The sequence below is a fragment of the Coniophora puteana genome (assembly GCF_000271625.1).
Source record: "Coniophora puteana RWD-64-598 SS2 unplaced genomic scaffold CONPUscaffold_2, whole genome shotgun sequence".
Taxonomy (NCBI): Eukaryota; Fungi; Basidiomycota; class Agaricomycetes; order Boletales; family Coniophoraceae; genus Coniophora; species Coniophora puteana.
This window is the reverse complement of record NW_006913054.1, coordinates 851,623-868,377: the sequence shown is the minus strand read 5'-3', so window position 1 is coordinate 868,377 and position 16,755 is coordinate 851,623. Positions and strand designations below refer to the sequence as shown.

General features: G+C 52.3%; 5 protein-coding genes across 5 annotated transcripts; 4 read left to right on the top strand and 1 right to left on the bottom strand.

Moving 5' to 3' along the window:
• Positions 1–809: 809 nt before the first annotated feature.
• On the top strand, positions 810–2,213 carry CONPUDRAFT_48837 (Indoleamine 2,3-dioxygenase; the record flags this gene model as incomplete). The annotated part of the gene is made up of 2 exons (XM_007765917.1): positions 810–1,046; positions 1,107–2,213. The coding sequence occupies 2 exons, from the start codon at positions 810–812 to the stop codon at positions 2,211–2,213; spliced, it is 1,344 nt and encodes a 447-aa protein (XP_007764107.1).
• A 631-nt stretch (positions 2,214–2,844) lies between these two features.
• Positions 2,845–5,163, top strand: CONPUDRAFT_117050 (replication factor-A protein 1). The gene is made up of 9 exons (XM_007766344.1): positions 2,845–3,141; positions 3,195–3,708; positions 3,770–3,857; positions 3,908–3,972; positions 4,023–4,164; positions 4,217–4,598; positions 4,660–4,774; positions 4,870–4,962; positions 5,026–5,163. The coding sequence occupies exons 1-9, from the start codon at positions 2,849–2,851 to the stop codon at positions 5,128–5,130; spliced, it is 1,797 nt and encodes a 598-aa protein (XP_007764534.1). The 5' UTR covers positions 2,845–2,848; the 3' UTR covers positions 5,131–5,163.
• Positions 5,164–5,290: 127 nt separating this feature from the next.
• CONPUDRAFT_117047 (uncharacterized protein) lies at positions 5,291–9,342 on the bottom strand. The gene is made up of 6 exons (XM_007766343.1): positions 9,178–9,342; positions 8,874–9,121; positions 8,765–8,819; positions 8,252–8,712; positions 6,260–8,201; positions 5,291–6,206 (listed from the first exon to the last, which is right to left on the bottom strand). Exons 2-6 carry the CDS (start codon positions 9,066–9,068, stop codon positions 5,401–5,403), a joined length of 3,459 nt encoding a protein of 1,152 aa, XP_007764533.1. The 5' UTR covers positions 9,069–9,121; positions 9,178–9,342; the 3' UTR covers positions 5,291–5,400.
• A 498-nt stretch (positions 9,343–9,840) lies between these two features.
• Positions 9,841–14,045, top strand: CONPUDRAFT_69841 (uncharacterized protein; the record flags this gene model as incomplete). Its single annotated transcript, XM_007765973.1, has 15 exons — positions 9,841–10,059; positions 10,187–10,234; positions 10,287–10,325; positions 10,380–10,926; positions 10,968–11,089; positions 11,141–11,396; positions 11,459–11,976; positions 12,034–12,143; positions 12,194–12,235; positions 12,292–12,505; positions 12,556–12,676; positions 12,738–12,829; positions 12,883–12,979; positions 13,038–13,493; positions 13,567–14,045. 15 exons carry the CDS (start codon positions 9,841–9,843, stop codon positions 14,043–14,045), a joined length of 3,360 nt encoding a protein of 1,119 aa, XP_007764163.1.
• Positions 14,046–14,447: 402 nt separating this feature from the next.
• CONPUDRAFT_141691 (uncharacterized protein) lies at positions 14,448–16,698 on the top strand. Its single transcript, XM_007766342.1, has 9 exons — positions 14,448–14,847; positions 14,915–15,053; positions 15,115–15,279; positions 15,312–15,420; positions 15,473–15,696; positions 15,758–15,954; positions 16,016–16,190; positions 16,361–16,527; positions 16,634–16,698. The coding sequence occupies exons 2-9, from the start codon at positions 15,005–15,007 to the stop codon at positions 16,691–16,693; spliced, it is 1,146 nt and encodes a 381-aa protein (XP_007764532.1). The 5' UTR covers positions 14,448–14,847; positions 14,915–15,004; the 3' UTR covers positions 16,694–16,698.
• Positions 16,699–16,755: the final 57 nt, after the last annotated feature.

Here is a 16,755-nt window from a genome sequence, read left to right as displayed (position 1 = left end):
AGGTCTCAATCATTCTCGGCGCTGAAACTCTGGACTGCTCGGCAGGGATTATGGGAGAAATAAAGTAGACGAGGGAATATTCATGAGAGTCTGTTTTCTCGAAAGAGTGGACGAGTTCCCTCATAGCCGCAAAGGCAAAGATCTTCGCTGGTTGCTCACCATGTAGAATGCCAGTACCTGGCAGGCATGAGGCACTGAGCTTAGCCTATGTACCTCAAATCCAAGGACCGGCCCATGATCGACTGAGCAGTTCCTGCAGCTAAATCGTTCAGCCTGCACACTTCGCGTCGAGGGCAGTGGCAGAAGCACCAAATAATTTTCTCAGCTCTGTATTCGTGTCCCAAGAATCATCAAAAATGTGTGGCGCTGAGTTCAGGATCCGGTGGGAGCCAAACGAAGGGGGGTACAGCACCTGGGTTGGACGGCGTACGGCGCCGAGACCGCTGCAAACAACGCAGGACTGGGCAAACTAAGGTCAGTCGGACAAATCGGGGTCCCAGAGCCAGAAATTATGACAATCATCTTAGCACAGATCCTCTGGACTTGTAGGATCTGGACAACTGGTTGTTGTCACGCCCCGATTGACGGATACAACCAGATCGAGACTCTATAAAGGCCAAAGTCAGAGTGCAGCAGATGCATTCACCTCACTTTACACCACCTTTTAATTCGGCTGCCCACTCCCCTCAACTTAACCTACTCTTCCCTCAACTTAACCTCTTAAAGTCAACATAATGCATCCCATCGATCTCCTTCCGACTCCTCTTGATCTCGTTGAGCAACTCGTTTCTGCACTGAGTTCTGTCAATATGAGCATACGGTCCTCCAACGTTGGCTACACTTCACCCAGTGATTTCGACGTTAACATTCGCACCAACACTGGGTTTTACCCTACCGCGCCGCTCCCCCGACTACCGAACGGATTCGCAGTCTGGGAGAACGCATTATCTACGGCAAAAGACAAGCTGGTCTTGGGCGAAGACATCCCTGACAACGACCATGCGCAGCGCGCCACCGGTGAGCGCTGGAGGGAGCAAATACGGACCGTCAGTTCTTCTTTTGGCATCCACAAAAAGCTGATACTGACCCTAGTCTCCATTTTGTAGCTCCCGGTGATCCGTACTGACGTCCTCAACACGGACAAACAGCTACTCCGTCGGGCACACAAAGTGCTCACGTTCTTGGTGCACTTTTACGCACATTCCATCCCCCCAAACGAACTCTCCGGTCCTATCACTATTCCACGCTCGTTAGTATCGCCACTGCTGCAGGTCTCGAAAGAGCTGGGTATGGCCCCGGTCGTCACCTTTTCCGATGTGGTTTCCTGGAACTGGGAGTACATCAACCCGGAGCTTCCCTTCTCCGCGGAGAACGTGCGCTTTGGCGTCGACCTCTTTGGTGGTTCGGAAGACGAGAGGAACTTTTTCGCAGGCAACGGCCTGGTCGAAATTCGCGGCGTGGAAATGCTGCAAATATTCAACGACTACCAACTGATACCCGACGTCAGCAGCCCGTCTTCAATGGGTAAAGTCAACCGCCTACTTGCTCGCCTCACCACCATCATCCAGGAGATCAGCGAGATCATTACGTCAATGCGGAACACCGTCGACCCGCAGATGTTCTACTGGGAGGTTCGCCCCTGGCTGAACGGCTCCGGTGCTGGAAACCGCCCAGAATGGATATATGAGGGCGTCCCCGACACGTCGGTTCTCGACCTGGACGGGCCATCGGCAGGCCAGAGTGGCGTCATGCACGCGGTCGACACCTTCCTCGATATTGACCACAAGCTGAAAGCCCGTCGCCAGCCGGCACCATCCGAGGAGAACAAGCGCGCTGACCGCGGCTTCATGGAGAGGATGAGGCGCTACATGCCTGGAAGACACCGAGACTACCTCAGCAGCCTGGCAGCGAACCCACGTCCTGTCCGGGAGCTGGCCAATAACAGTCCGGCTATCAAGGACTCCTACAACGGTGCAGTTATGGCGTTGAAGAAGCTCCGGGACGCGCATGTGCGGATCGCCACGCTGTACGTCATCTCGATGGCGAGGTCGAACCCTCCTCCTGGCTGCCCACTATACGCTATGCAGCAGAGGATGGAGAGAGAACGGGCACAGCAGAGGGGGCCGGCGACAGGCACCGGTGGCACACAACTATCCATGCTGCTGAAGGCGGGTCGGGATGCGACGCACCGTGCTGTGCTGAAAAATGACTGAGAGGCGACGGGGGAAAGTAGGAAGCGGTGGTGAGGGTGAGGGTGGGAGATACTTTATACTCGTCACTGACGCAGCGAGCGCGTAGTGATTCCTAATCGTCGGAGTTAGACGTTATTTATTCGCCGGGCACACGAGGTGCACTGTGTGGCACATGGTACGGCCGGAGGCAGCTAGAGTATGGATCCAACGATAATCATTGCAGATGGACAAGGTTAACTTACTTAGTTTAATTTACGCTGAATGGACTAGTAGTCGTCGAGCATCTTGTACTCGCCGTTCAATATTTATCAGATACTTGTAGGATTACTCACAATGTAATATGATGCTCGAGCAGCAGAGACTCCTCCCAGGGAGGATTGAAACCGAGGTGGATCCACAACGTCCTCAAGTTACCGGTCGGCCACAAACCAGGATGCCGCGCCTCGTTGGCCGGAGATTGAAACTGAATGGAGCTCAAACCCCTGTCTCAAAGGAAATGTGGGAATAAATGGATAAGCCTGGGAAATCGCGTCTCGTCAGCATTTCCCACAGGGTAACGCGTGCTACGCCAAATGCGTGTAAACAATTACACCACGCGTCCACTGAGTCGCGTCTCTCCCTCCAATTAATCATCCTCTCTCTCTCTCCATACCATCATGACCCAGCTCTCAGCAGGAATATGCCAACGCCTCCAGGAGGCAACGCCCGAGGACATTGACAACATTGGCTCGGGGCACACTGTTCAGCTTCTCTCAATCAAAAAAGTCAGCCAGTCGGCAAACAGCAGCAACACCGTCGACAGGTACCGTCTCATCATCTCAGATGGGGTACACTTCATCCAGGCTATGCTTGCCACCAAGCTTAATGATCTGGTGGCAAACAACGAACTTGGAAAGAACACGGTCGTCATTATCGATCAACTCACCTGCAACTTTGTCCAGGAGAAGAGGTGAGTGCAGGGCGCAACGCGATGTCTTACTCATATTAACGCTACTGTACTAGGTTAATTATCGTACTCAACTTGCAGGTCCTGACCAGAGACGAAGAAAAGATAGGCACCCCGTCTCCTCCCCCGTCTGTCGCTGCTGCAGCAGCAGCGGCAGGTGCCGGACCTTCCGCCGCCCCACAACAGTCTACTTCCAATGCGCAGCCAGTTAGATCATCCGCCGCAGCGCGTCAAACACAAACGAAGGGAAGGAACGTTTTCCCTATCGAAGGTCTCAGCCCGTATCAGAACAACTGGACTATCAAAGCACGCGTTACTCAGAAATCCGAAGTCCGAAACTGGTCGAATGCGCGCGGGGAGGGCAAACTCTTCAATGTGACTCTTATGGACGAATCTGGGGAGATCCGTGCCACTGGCTTCAATGCGGTCGTAGATGAACTTTATCCAAAATTGGAAGAAGGAAAGGTCTACTATGTTTCAAAGGCCCGCGTCAACCTGGCCAAGAAGAAGTTCTCTAACATTCAAAATGATTATGAGCTCAGCCTGGAAAAGAACACCGAGGTTGAGGAGGTATGTTGCCAGCGCGCCATACATGGGATGGGTTCTAATGCAGTTGACTGTGCTGTTATAGTGCTTGGATACCACCAACCTCCCAACGATCAAGTATAACTTCATTTCCCTCGGTGAACTCGAAAGCCTTGCAAAGGACGTGAACTGCGGTAGGTATCTTTCTCTCTCTACGCTCAATATCACTTAAAATATCCCACAGATGTGATTGGTATTGTAAAGGAAGCCGGACCATTGTCTGAAATCACTTCAAAGACGAACCGAACCGTATGTGTCCTGAAAAGTAGCCGAGATATCAATTATTTATCAAGTGATAGATTCCCAAGCGCGAGCTGACGATCGTCGACAAGTCACAGTTTTCAGTACGAATGACGCTTTGGGGCAAACAAGCAGAACTATATTCGGCAGAGGATCAACCAGTCATTGCTTTCAAGGGTGTCAAGGTTGGTGACTACGGAGGTGAGTTCATAAATTCGGAATATGAGCTCCCTAGTTTACTCACATCACACAGGTCGCTCCTTGTCGATGATGAGCTCTAGCTTGATGTCTATTTCACCCGATATCCCCGAAGCCCATGCTCTTCGTGGTTGGTACGATGGTATCGGGAACGAGAAGACGTTCACAGCTCAGTCGAGCGCTGTCCCCCTTGGTGCCTCATTCGGTGGCTTCAACCGCTCTGAGTTACGGCACATCTCGGATGTGAAGGACTCGCAGCTAGGTATGGGTGACAAAGCCGACTTCTTCTCGACGCGCGCCTCCATCATGCACATCAAGACTGAGAATATCGCGTATCCCGCGTGCGCGAACCAGGGGTGCAACAAGAAGGTCACAGATGTGGGAGATGGCTGGAGGTGCGAAAAATGCGACAAGACGTTTGAGCGCCCAGAGTACCGGTTCGTCACTTTTCTCTGACAGCTCAGTCCCTCGCTTACAGAACGGTTCTTTCATTTCCAGCTACATCGTCTCCATCGCGGTGGCGGACTGGTCAGGCCAGGCGTGGTTGCAGGGCTTTAATGATGCGGGCGAGGCTATATTCGGCAAGAGTGCAGACGAGGTTATGGAGATCAAGGTTAGTCACGCTAGCACTAGCCAACGCTGTGCTCCACGTGTGCCCCGCTTTCCTGATTGCTGATTTCTTTTTTCCTTGCCTTCTTTTCCCTGCAGAATTGTGACGAACAAGAGTACAATGCGGTCATGGCTCAGGCGACCGGTGTCACATTCAATTTCGGCTGTCGCGCGAAGCAGGACACCTACAATGTGAGTAATGAGCTTCTAATGGTGGATTGACAATCTCTTAATTGTCGCATTGATCTTACTTAGGATAACACCCGCGTTCGCTACGGTATATCGAAGATCCTCTCTGTAGACTACCGCGAGGAGGCTAAGCATCTCGTTGAACTGCTGCAGTCCGACTGGGCACAGTAATTGCGTTGTGTATTTTTTAGACTGCTGATGTTGACAACGTTGATGTACGATATAATGACTTCTTGTTCTCAAGAATGCAAGGGTTTCCTTTGTACATTGTTTTAAACTTTTGATTGCAGGACTGCCCCATGACAGTGAAAAATGACTGAGACTAAGTATAGCAGGTATAGATACGGGTGATTAAATGAAATCATAACATTACAATAGCACACTATCAACCGTAAGTCGGGAATCACAAGTGCAGAAAATAGTTTCAAGAGCAAATGCAACTCATGGAGGGTCAAGCGGGTAATGGTATACCCTCCGGAAGACCTGCCAGACGATCCCAAGCCCATCAACCATCGTATCGATGGCCTTCTTTGCAGCCGGGTGTAGCTGAACGTTTAGCCACGGAAGGTCCATCACAGGCGCGAGCGCGTCCGTCTCCGCTTCCGAATCATACACTGGCCGTGGCGATGATGATGGCGGGACCTCGGGACGTAAAGTCTTCGTGGGCCTGTTCTTGCTCTTCGACTTCGAGATCTGGGAAGAGGGCGTGGGCACATCTTTGGTCGCTTTGCCACGTGCGGTGGGTGAGATCGTATCAGACGACGACGATGATGAATATGATGATGCCGTGGAGGCTGAAGGCGACGAGGCTGTATCCGCGAACCACCCCGGCCGCTTCGTGCTCGTGGCGGTCACGGTGGACGTCAGCGTCGTCGTCACGAACACTGTCTCGGTCTCTACGTGGGCGCCCGTGCCATCCATAGGTATGGGCACAGGGCCGGGCGCAGACTCAGACCGCGTCAAGTGTACCGATCCCCATGCGTCGAGCGAGCGGCGCATGTGGCGGAACTCGGTGCCGACGTTGAGCACTAGCAGCAGGAGCAGCAGAGCCGGGAGCAAACGGACGAGGGTTTGCAGGGTCTGTGCGGCGCTTTGGCCGGCGACGCGGGCCCGAGAGGGTGGCGGCTGCGTCTCGATGAAGAGCCAGGGGCTGAAGAGGTCTTGTATTGAGTAGTGTAGAAGGCGGTAGCCATGCGTAGATTTGTATCGGTAGGAGAGGTTTGAGCGAACGGTATATGCAGAAAGACCTGGAATTAATCTGAGGTGAGTAACATATTTTACAACAATAAGAGAAGCGTACCAGGATATGATTCAATCGTCGCATCTAGACAACCAACGGGCATCGTGAACGTCGGCAATAGCACTCCAAACCTAATACTGGAGGGGTCGGCCTTCCCTTTGCCTTCGTGAACTGGGCTTGAGGTGTCATGCGTGACCACATAATCGACTTGCAGTTGCCCTCCAGCTTCGCCGACGTGGACTTTGACCCACGCGACCCACTCAGAGTCGCCAGCGCGGTTGAGCGTATCAAGCTCAGAGAGTATATCTTCCTTGTTACGCGTGCTGCTCTCGTACCGCGCGGAAACACCATCAATGCTAATAGCAGCAATAGACACCTCCGGATCACCGTGCTCAGCAGCAGAAGCAGAAGTGCCCACATATGGCTGAGCAAGCCCGAATTCAAGCCATGGAGAATCGAGGTCCGAGGGGGCGGTCAAGGAGAGTCGGACAGCATATGCTTTGGGAGAACCAGAGAAGTCTAGTGTAAGCGGCGTGATTGTAGCCTTGACCGAGGGTATAATCGCAGGCCCCTCCCGCTTCCGCCGCGCTGGTGCAATATATGTCTGGACAGCGCCGCTCTTGCCAGACGTATTCATCGCGCGAGGCTTCGGACTCGGCGACGCAATGCCATTGACATAACCGCGGTTCCCGCTCGGGCTCGGAGGGAGCGCACGCAGAGCAATGCGTCCTCCCTCTTTGCCACAGTCCCTCGATTTGCCGGTCTGCAGGACCGTCTTGAGTGTCTGCGCATCACGCAGGTCACCGGAAATGTTGTACACCTCCAGTTTCGCGTTAGTGCAGTCGTTCCTGACGGATGTCGTCACCGACTCGTGGTCCGCCGCATGCACGCTGAAGTGAGGCAGGATGACGGGTGTCATGTCGAGGTCGGAGTCCATATGCATGGAGCGTCCGGTGGACGTGGACGTAGACATACCCAAAGAGCGGCTGCGCGGAATGACAAGGATAGTGCCCGAGATGGTGAAGGTGAATTCCTTTTTAGAGGCAGGGATGAGGTCGTTCATGTTGATGTGCACGGTCAGGTCTGTCGTTGGAGATTTGATGGTGGGGGCGGGTTCTCTGCTCACGGAGGATGCGCGGCTCCGCATGTCGGAAGGGGCGGAGCTGATGGAGGAAAGCGTTGTTGCAGGCGTTAAATTGTTCGTTCGTCCTTCAAAAGAGTAGTTCGGCATGGGATCCGCAGGCAGGGGTGCCCGCAAAAGTGACGTATTGGACGAGGCCGAGTCGTGGCGAGTCGTGAGACTTGCGAGGAATGGTGGTGAAGCAGTCGACTCCATCATATCAGGATATTCCAAAGATGCCTCGCGATTCTCTTCTTCCGTTGGTGGCCCAATATCGTAGCCCGTATAACCACGACCTCCTGTAACAGTCCACTTTGCATCTTCGCCTGGAGCCCAGAGGACAGCTTCAGCGTTCTTGGCTGTGAGGCCGATGTCCATGCCGAGCATCGTCGCGACACCAGCAAACCATACGTCCTTGCAGGTCCCCTTCTGTTCAAGCCTCATCACGATGCCTTCCTTGTCGCTTTCCCTGTCTCTGGCCTTCCCGAGAACAACACACGTGAGTTCTCCCTTCGCCTGCGCGACGTGCACCCGACGACGCCCTCCTTCACCATTGATATCTAGACTCTTGACAGGCACAGCCCACCGTATGCGAATGTAATCGGAGCTGGGAAAGGTGCCTTGTATGGCGTCCTGCAGACCTCCAGGTTGATAGTTGGACGTTGAATCAGACGACTCATCATCAGCCATCTCCCCGTAAGACCTTGTACGCCCGAGCTTGCCAATCTGGTTGGTGATGTGAGGTTCAGTAACAACTTCCCATCTCTGCTGGTCATCCTCCGCTGAGGAAAGTGATGCAAAAGACTGGGCGGGGGCGGGGCCAGGAGAGAACATTCGGAGTCTGATATGGTTGGAGAGACACCTGGGGATGGGAATAGATAGCTGCGAAAAAATGAGGACGCATATACGCGATCAATACAAGTGAAACATACATAATAAGGAGCTCTCGGTGGTTTCGAGAGGTACGGAACCATTACTTCTAGGGCGGCCATGAATTGCATGGTGTTGCGCTCGCCTATCGAAGCTCTTCGCGACCTTGTTGAGGATGTACGAATAGGTGTATCGTCGTCGCGATTGCGGGGAGGGATTTCGCGAGGAAGAACATAAGATACGTGGTATCCACTGACGAGGATATGGCCAGTGTATCTGTTGTCGAGGGGTAGTGAGCTGCTACTTCCATTCACCGACGTAGGCGAGGAGCGGCTTGAAGAGACCACAGGGGACTGTGAGAGGCCAAATACAGACATATACGATTTCGATGATCGCGCGGGAAGGCCAAGTGCACGAGCCGCATCGTTGAGAAGTGGGAAAGCGGTGGAAGAGAAGTTATACGGGGCAGAGTTGGCGTCAAGAGGGTGGACTTGCGGCGACCCAATAATCTTGAGGTTCTCCTCTGTGGGTAATTTTAAAACATACCATAGACCCTGTTTACGTTGAAAGCTTACCGGGAAATAAGGCTACAGTAGAACCAGGGGATACACTGTCCATCGGTATACTCAACTACACGATGACCAAGTTAGTACCATAAATACCAAATTCAACTAAAGAGCGCACCTTCATATACATCCTTAAACCTACGGCATCTTTCCTATCCTTTGCCTTTCCCTCTATAGCTAGGCGTGTCACGACATTGAGTCTTTGAGTCCCACCGGGAGTCAACGTATAGGTTTGAGTTGAACCAGTCGTGGATGGAGGTGGGCTGAAGGTCCCGGTACGACGCGACGAAACGGGGGTAACAGGTGTATACATTAGATCAGGTATGTTACCTGCGGCCTGTCGCAGTAACGAAGGTTACACAGTGCCTGGGCGTGAAGAGGTGGTTGGCAATGGTTCCCTCGGACACAGAGAGGGAAAGTACCAAGAAATTCTGGCCCCTGAACTTGTAGCAAAGATGATTTTACTAGATAAGATGACCCTGCCCTGTACTTATGACTTGAGTCAGGTTGGGTGTCTAATTTGCAGGTATGGAGAACAGGTGGGCCGACCAGAGGACGGGAAGAAAGGACGCGTTTAGCGAGACGCGTCCAGTCAACAGACTGTCAACAGGCTCAGGCGGTCCGTAGCCCATAAAAGGAATATCTTTCGGAGGAAGTCCGCCGGAGCTCCCGAGTTGCATGCTTTCGGTGCCTTTCGCTGAGCTGACTTCCCCAGGTCACCCTCGGGCTGCATGACAAAATTATGTTTCAACTATCATTCGCAATCTTCACACAACCTTCGGCTTGGAAATGCACAGGCATAGCGCTCGACATTTGCCCAGTTTCAGAGGTAAGACTGGGTCATACTCGGGTTCCATGGATCCGGGGGGCCGTCAACCGCACCAGTCGTGTGTTTCTTTATTCACGCTAATTTCACGCTCCGAGAGGGCCGCGTCGCCTCTTTCGGGTACCACTTCAGTCAGCCTACATCGTGCATGTTCAGGCCTACATCCTTTCTTCGTTCTTTCGTTCCGCACTCTCGTTCCTTCAGGTATCCAGCCTATCAACGTAGACCGTTTAAACCACCGCCATCACGAACTTTCGCCATGCTGGCCCAAGATAATGCCTGGAGCACTCGGCCGAAGAAGGACAAGATTCCCTCTTACTCGTTTTTCACTCAACCGATAGAGAGGTCACAGCAGGATGACCGTGAATACCGCCTTGTGAAGCTCGAGAATGGGCTTGAAGCTATGGTTGTTCACGATCCCAAAGCTGAAGTGGCTGCTGCTAGTTTGGACGTCGCTGTGGGACATTTATCTGACCCGGTGTGTATACTTCAGTGGCGCACCAATTTTCTCGGGCATTCCATGTTTTCCCTCTCCATTGGGACTTCATTGAATGCCCATGCATGCTGCCTATATCGTTACCACATGTTAACGTGACTTTCTGCAGGCTGATATGCCTGGCCTCGCTCACTTCTGCGAGCACCTGTTATTCATGGTACTCCCCTCTCATCGCCTTCAATGTTCGTATATGCTAAGCTGTATGAAAGGGGACAGAGTTATTTCCTCGCGAGAATGAATACTCAGAGGTAAGACACAACACGAGTTTCATAAATGCGGATAATTCAATGACGCGCCCGTAGTATTTGGCCAAGAACAATGGATCATCCAACGCATATACCTCGGTCATGAATACAAATTACCATTTCCAAGTCGCCACACCCGCACTTAGCCAAGCTCTCGCTCATTTCGCCGCCTTCTTCCATTGCCCATTGTTCGACGCATCGTGCACCATGCGCGAGCTTAACGCAGTAGACTCGGAAAACAAGAAGAATCTCCAGAATGACATGTGGCGGATCTTCCAATTAAATAAGCACCTCAGCAAAGAAGGTCATGTCTGGAGTAAATTTGGTACCGGCAATCAGCAAAGCTTAACTCAGGCAGCACGCGATCTCAAGGCACGGAACAAGGTCAATGGCGTTAATGGTACTCATGTTGTAAACGGAAATCTATCAGTGAATGGTAGTGCTACGCTCCGCTCGCCCTCACCCTCTCCATCAACATCGTCTGCCACCAGTGAAACTGAAGCCGATGGTGGTTTTATTGGACAGGAAACTCGCCGCCGTCTAATCGAATGGTGGAGGGAGGAGTACTGTGCTGGCCGGATGCGGTTATGCGTCATTGGAAAAGGTCCGCTAGTCGTTGGCAAACAGTTTGATGTGACTAACTAGTCGCAGAGCCGGTGGAGGAGCTCTCTGACCTCGTGGCCACCCTCTTCTCCCCCATCCAAAACCGCGGAAAGGAATCACTACCCAGGAATGATGATCATCCGTTTGGATCAAATGAGAAAGGCGTAAGTGTCAGTATTGTTGTCTCTACGTATGATATTGAATTTAGTTGGCAGACCCTGGTTTCAGTGCAAACTATCATGGACCTCCACGCTGTTGAAGTGTCTTTCCCAATGGAATATCAGGCACCTCTCTGGCGCCATAAGCCTGCTAACTTCCTGGCGCACCTAGTTGGCCACGAGGGACCCGGTTCTCTGACGTCGTACTTGAAGAAGCAGGGTTGGCTCACTTACCTCAGCGCCGGAGGGCAGAATCTTGCCCGTGGGTTTGGCATGTTCAAGGTTACGATTCACTTGACGCAAGCCGGCTTCCGTACGTGTCCACTCATGATAGCTAGTCGGCAGAGCATGTTCTGATATTCTGACATGCCACAGAAAACTACCGCCAAGTCGTGTCGGCTGTCTTCAAATACCTTTCCCTCCTACGTTCCTCTGAGCTTTCGCCGCGTCACCAATCTGAGATTGCCAAGATCAACTCGATCCGCTTCCGCTTCCAGGAGAAGCGTCGCCCCGAGGATTACGCCGTTTGGGTCACCGAACACCTTTCCTGGCCGGTCCCGCCCAACCTCGTCCTCAGCGCCCCGCCGCAGGTCTGGGAGTGGGACAACACCGGCGGCGAGAAGGATGTGAGGCACATGCTTGAAAGCTTAAAGATTGACCAAGGCCGAGTGACACTTATGGCGAAGAAGGAGGAACACGCGAAACTGCGTGAAGGTGAGAACATGGTATGGGAAAAAGAGCCGTGGTATGGCACCGAGTACCGCGTGGAGAGGTGGGATGAGGACTTTGTTCGCCAAGCGCAACGTGAGAACGACATCCAAGAGCTATACCTGCCGGGCCCCAACAAGTTCATTCCAACCAATCTTGAGGTTGAGAAGCGCGATGTCGCCGAGGTAGGCTATCTTCTGATTTTTCGTTTCGCGTTGCCGAACTCATGGGTTTCTGTTTAGGTTCAGAAACGCCCCCATCTAATTCGGCAAACGGACTTGTCCACCCTTTGGTACAAGAAAGATGATCAGTTTTGGACGCCCAAGGCGAGACTTGTCATGGAGTTGCGAAGGTACGCTGTTCGGATTTACGTATGTTGAACTCGCTCTAACAAGCTTTTAGCCCTGTTGCGAGCGCCTCGCCTCGAGACCGAGTAATGACGAAGTGAGTTATTATTGCTTCGGCTCAGGAACTGTTCCTGATATTTGTCGACTTGGCAGATTGTTCACCGAGCTCGTCAATGATGCTCTGAATGAATATGCCTACGATGCCGATCTAGCTGGCCTCAGCTATATGTTTGGCTCCCATTCTCTGGGCACGACAATCATGATCAGCGGGTACAATGACAAGCTGGGCGTTCTCGCTGAGAGCGTCCTCAAGAAGATTAAAACACTAGAGATTGCTCCGGACCGTCTAGAAGTTTTTAAGGAGCAGGTGAGGACTATTCGGTGTTTCTCATGGTCATATTTTCGAACATTCTGCAGATCAAGCGTGACTGGGAAAACTTTTTCCTGGGTCAGACTTATAGAATTTCGGACTACTTTGGGCGGTACTTGCTTACCCAAAAACAATGGACCATTGAAGAGACACTAAAGGAGATACCAAGTATGTTTTATTGACCCGCAAAGGTGATTTTTAAGTCTGATGGATCTTTTTTCCCTTCTAGATATTACCGTTCAAGAAATACAGTCACATGCCTCCGCACTGCTGTCTCAGTTGAACATACAAATGTTGGTCACAGGGAACATGTACAAGGACGTATGTAATCATGCCCACGACCATCGCGGGGCCACACACTCATGAATACCCAGGAAGCAATCCAGATGGCGCAAATGGCCGAGGACATACTGAAGGCCAAACCTATTCCTCCCAATGAAGTAATCGACCGTGCGCTCATCTTGCCAGAAGGTGTGATACTTTGTCGTCGTTGAGAATGCCACCTCACCCAAATATACCATCTGTATAGGCTCTAATTACGTGTGGAGCGCCCTCGTTCCGAACCCCAATGAGCCCAATTCATCGCTCACCTACTTCTTGCACTTAGGTAAGCTGACGGACCCGAAGGAACGTGTCGTTGGATCGCTGCTCGTTCAGATACTGTCGGAGCCGGCGTTCAATGTCCTTCGTACGCAGGAACAGCTTGGGTACATCGTCTCCTGCTCGTCTTGGAATCTTGCGGGCGAAGGCCAGAGGGGCATACGTATCATCGTCCAGAGTGAGCGCGAGCCCGTCCATCTGGAGCGAAGAGTGGAGGCTTTCCTCGGCGGCATGAAGAGCGAGATTGAGAAAATGGCTCCAGAGGTGTTTGAGGAGCACAAGTCCGGCCTTCGCCAGAAGTGGACGGAAGCAGTGAAGAATCTGTCGGAGGAGGCGAGCCGCTATTGGACACACATCGACTCTGGATACTTAGATTTCCTTCGCCGTGAGTGCGATCTCCCACATGGCCTATTATTGCGGTCTTAAAGCTTCGTTGCTGACTGTTCGCCTATTTTAAGGTTGGAATGACGCGAACGCGCTGACAGAGATCACAAAGACCGACGTCCTGGACCTGTTTTTGTCTCGGGTCCATCCTTCCTCTTCACGTCGCTCCAAGCTTTCTGTTCACCTCAAGTCTCGGAAACCGCGGCCCCCGCGGATCAGCGTTGCAGCAGCTGAGGCTTTTGCAGACTTGGTCAAGCCTGCGAAGCCAACGGTTGACGCCGACGGATGGCGAGACGCATTGGGCGAGACTATGACGGCTGCTGATTTCGCAAAGTATTGGGCAGGAATTCTGGGCGACGATGGCAAGACTTTGCTAGAGAAGATTCCCGCCTTAATGGTCCAACACCCGGTCATTGAGAGTAGCGTCCAAGAGACATTGGAGGGTCAACCCACTTACATTGAGGACATCCAGGCGTACAAGAGTGCCCTTCCGATTTCTGAGGAGCCTGCCCCTCTGGTGGAGTGGAATGATCTGCCTATTGCCAAGTTCTGAACATAGCTGACCCATTGGCAATTGCACCTATCTTTGTACCCTATGTTCTGTAATAATTCTAGACACTACTCCCTCAAGCTGCTTTCCAAACCTTGCTCCCACCATGCTGTCTTTGCGCGTGATATCGGATTCGGGTGCAAACTTTCAGGCCTGCTCAACTCCCGGGCCGCATAAGGGACCACATCTCATCCTACCCCATAGCTCCCGTTTTTCAACATCTCGTCTTAAGTTTCTACCCTGCGTCGGCGGATCGTCACCACCTCTAGAGACAATCTGGAGATGTGACAAGTTTTGTCTGCACAACGCTTTCTGTCATTGCGAGAATACTCACGTGGTCTCGACCATTCATTCGTTACAGCAGGTTACACCTTCTGATGTTCACCCCGAATGATGCGTGGCATGGTAGCCGCAAGACGCCGCGATACCTACTGATGAGCCAGCTGCCTGGGAACTTCAGAACTTGCTCACATACTTAGATGACGGTGGGTACTTGCGCTCAGCTTGCGCTGGGAAGATTCGCCGACCGCGAACCTTAACGTAACTTTCAATCGCGATGCGCCCCCATCCCGAAAGCGAGGCAGCACCCGAGACGGGACCCTGCCCATGCGCCCATGGGACATGGAAGTGGAATCGCTTCAATCTCGTATAAATAACCATCCGCGTGGCAGATAACTTTCGTGCACTGTCACTTCTCTCAGCGGGCGGGCGGGCTGCTCAGATTTATTACCCTCTGAACTCAGCAGCCCGCGAGAAAGCCGCCCTTCGTGGCAGCTATAGAAAACGCTCTTTCAGGTTGGGCTATGTATGTCGCTCTCCTTCTCTATCTTCCACGCTCCTCACCACAGATCCTCTTTCCACGACAAATATAGCGTTATATCTGCAGGCCGCGCCCTGCCGGGTCTCCCGGGTTCATTGGCTCCCGTCTTCGTAGCTCGCCACCATCGTCTTGACCAGTGCTCATGCGGGACGGACTTGATGTCATCCACCCTTCCCTGACTTCTGTCAGAGGTGAGTAATCAGGGTTGTGTATTCGGTAAGGTGTCATTCCCACTTATACTTGCGTTTTCAGCGTCCGTGTCCATCATGCATGGACTCGCCATTCTGACGACGACATTTAGGTTGTGGTATCGAGTCAGGAAGCGACGCTTCTGGTGGGAGGATGCTTGGGCTGCCGCCTCGTTAGTCGGAGCCATCGCCAGTCTTTTTGCGGTCATGGGCATCACAGGTTCGGAAAGTGAGTAGTCGCCTTTTTCAACGCCTGTATAGACTACTGGATCTATGCTTCCTTAGATGACCCACCGTTTCCCGGTGAATCCCCTACCGGTCATGTAGTGGCTGATTGGGTTATGATATTTGGGTTTACGACTTGTCTGTGGTGCGTTCTCCTTGTGATGGTTTTCCAGAGATGATATATTCATTTCGTGTAGGAGCGCTCGACTTAGCCTGATTTTTTCCCTTGTGCGTCTGTCCTCGGGCGCGACAAAATTACGTCAAGTCTCGCTCTATGCTGCAGCAGTATTCGGAGCCATCTTTGTTGGTCTCTTGTGCCAGAAGGTATATGTTTGCGGTCACGACCTTTCTTGGGAAGAGGACCCGGTTATGGCCTTTCAATGTAGACTTGGGGACTCAATTGCGATTGCACAAGTTGTTAGTGAGTAGCTCACATGCCCAAGAATTTGGTTTGGAGAGCAGACTCAAAGAAATCCGGACAGCCGACTTCAGTTCTGATGTGGCTCTCGTGGCCATTCCTGTGTTTCTATTGCGAGAGGTCAATTCTCCGAAAGACCAACGCATCCTCATTCTTTCCGCGTTCTCTACGAGCATCTTGACATCACTCCTTAGCGTCGTTCATGTGATATTTATTCTTACTCCGGACCCTGGTTTGCAAACAATCACGGCGCAAGCTGAGGTGAGCGCACCATTGGGTCGCGCATGCTCCAGGATACTCCGTGGCTGACAATTCTGGGTAGATCGCGCTGTCGCTTGTCATTTGTAATCTTCTTGTTATCGTCACCTACATCTATCGCGTCCTCAAGAGAAAGGACCTGGAACTCGATCGCCGACCAAGCGCAGAAGCTGGAACACGCACAATCATTTTTACGACAGTCGACCTTAACCAGCTCACTAGCCACCCCAGCGCCGAGTGTGTGTCTGTCGATGTAGCGGCTACCCATAGTTCGCATAAGCCGGACCGTACTGAAAGAAGTACCTTCGACGACTCGCTCGGCGAAACCACTATCAGAGAGCCGTAGTGAATCCGTAGACGCGTTCTTGGATTTACCTATCGCCTTCTCACTTCTCGCATGTGTCGACAGTCAACTTAGGCATCTTTGGGCGCCCAGGCCCCCGCCAACCCTCCGACTGGCCGATAGTAGGTGGAAGATACGGCAGATTGGCGCGGTACACGCTCACAGAGCCGACGCGCTTCAGGGGCTTAGCCGGGCCATCGCAGGAATTTCACGTCAGACAATTCTCCGCCTGTGTATGTTGTCTCATGTGGCATGATGCGTCTAGCACAATCATTCATCGTGACACGCTTAGATGTATCGAATTTACCAGCTTTGTACCGCCTTGTGGCTTATCTATAGCTCATCCCAGAGTCCAGACGTCACCAGTACTTACAGAACGGTATTAATGATCTTATGTGAATTCCCCCCTTTGCGAACCTATCGCCTCAGTGGGTCTCACGAACTCGACGACATTGGATAAC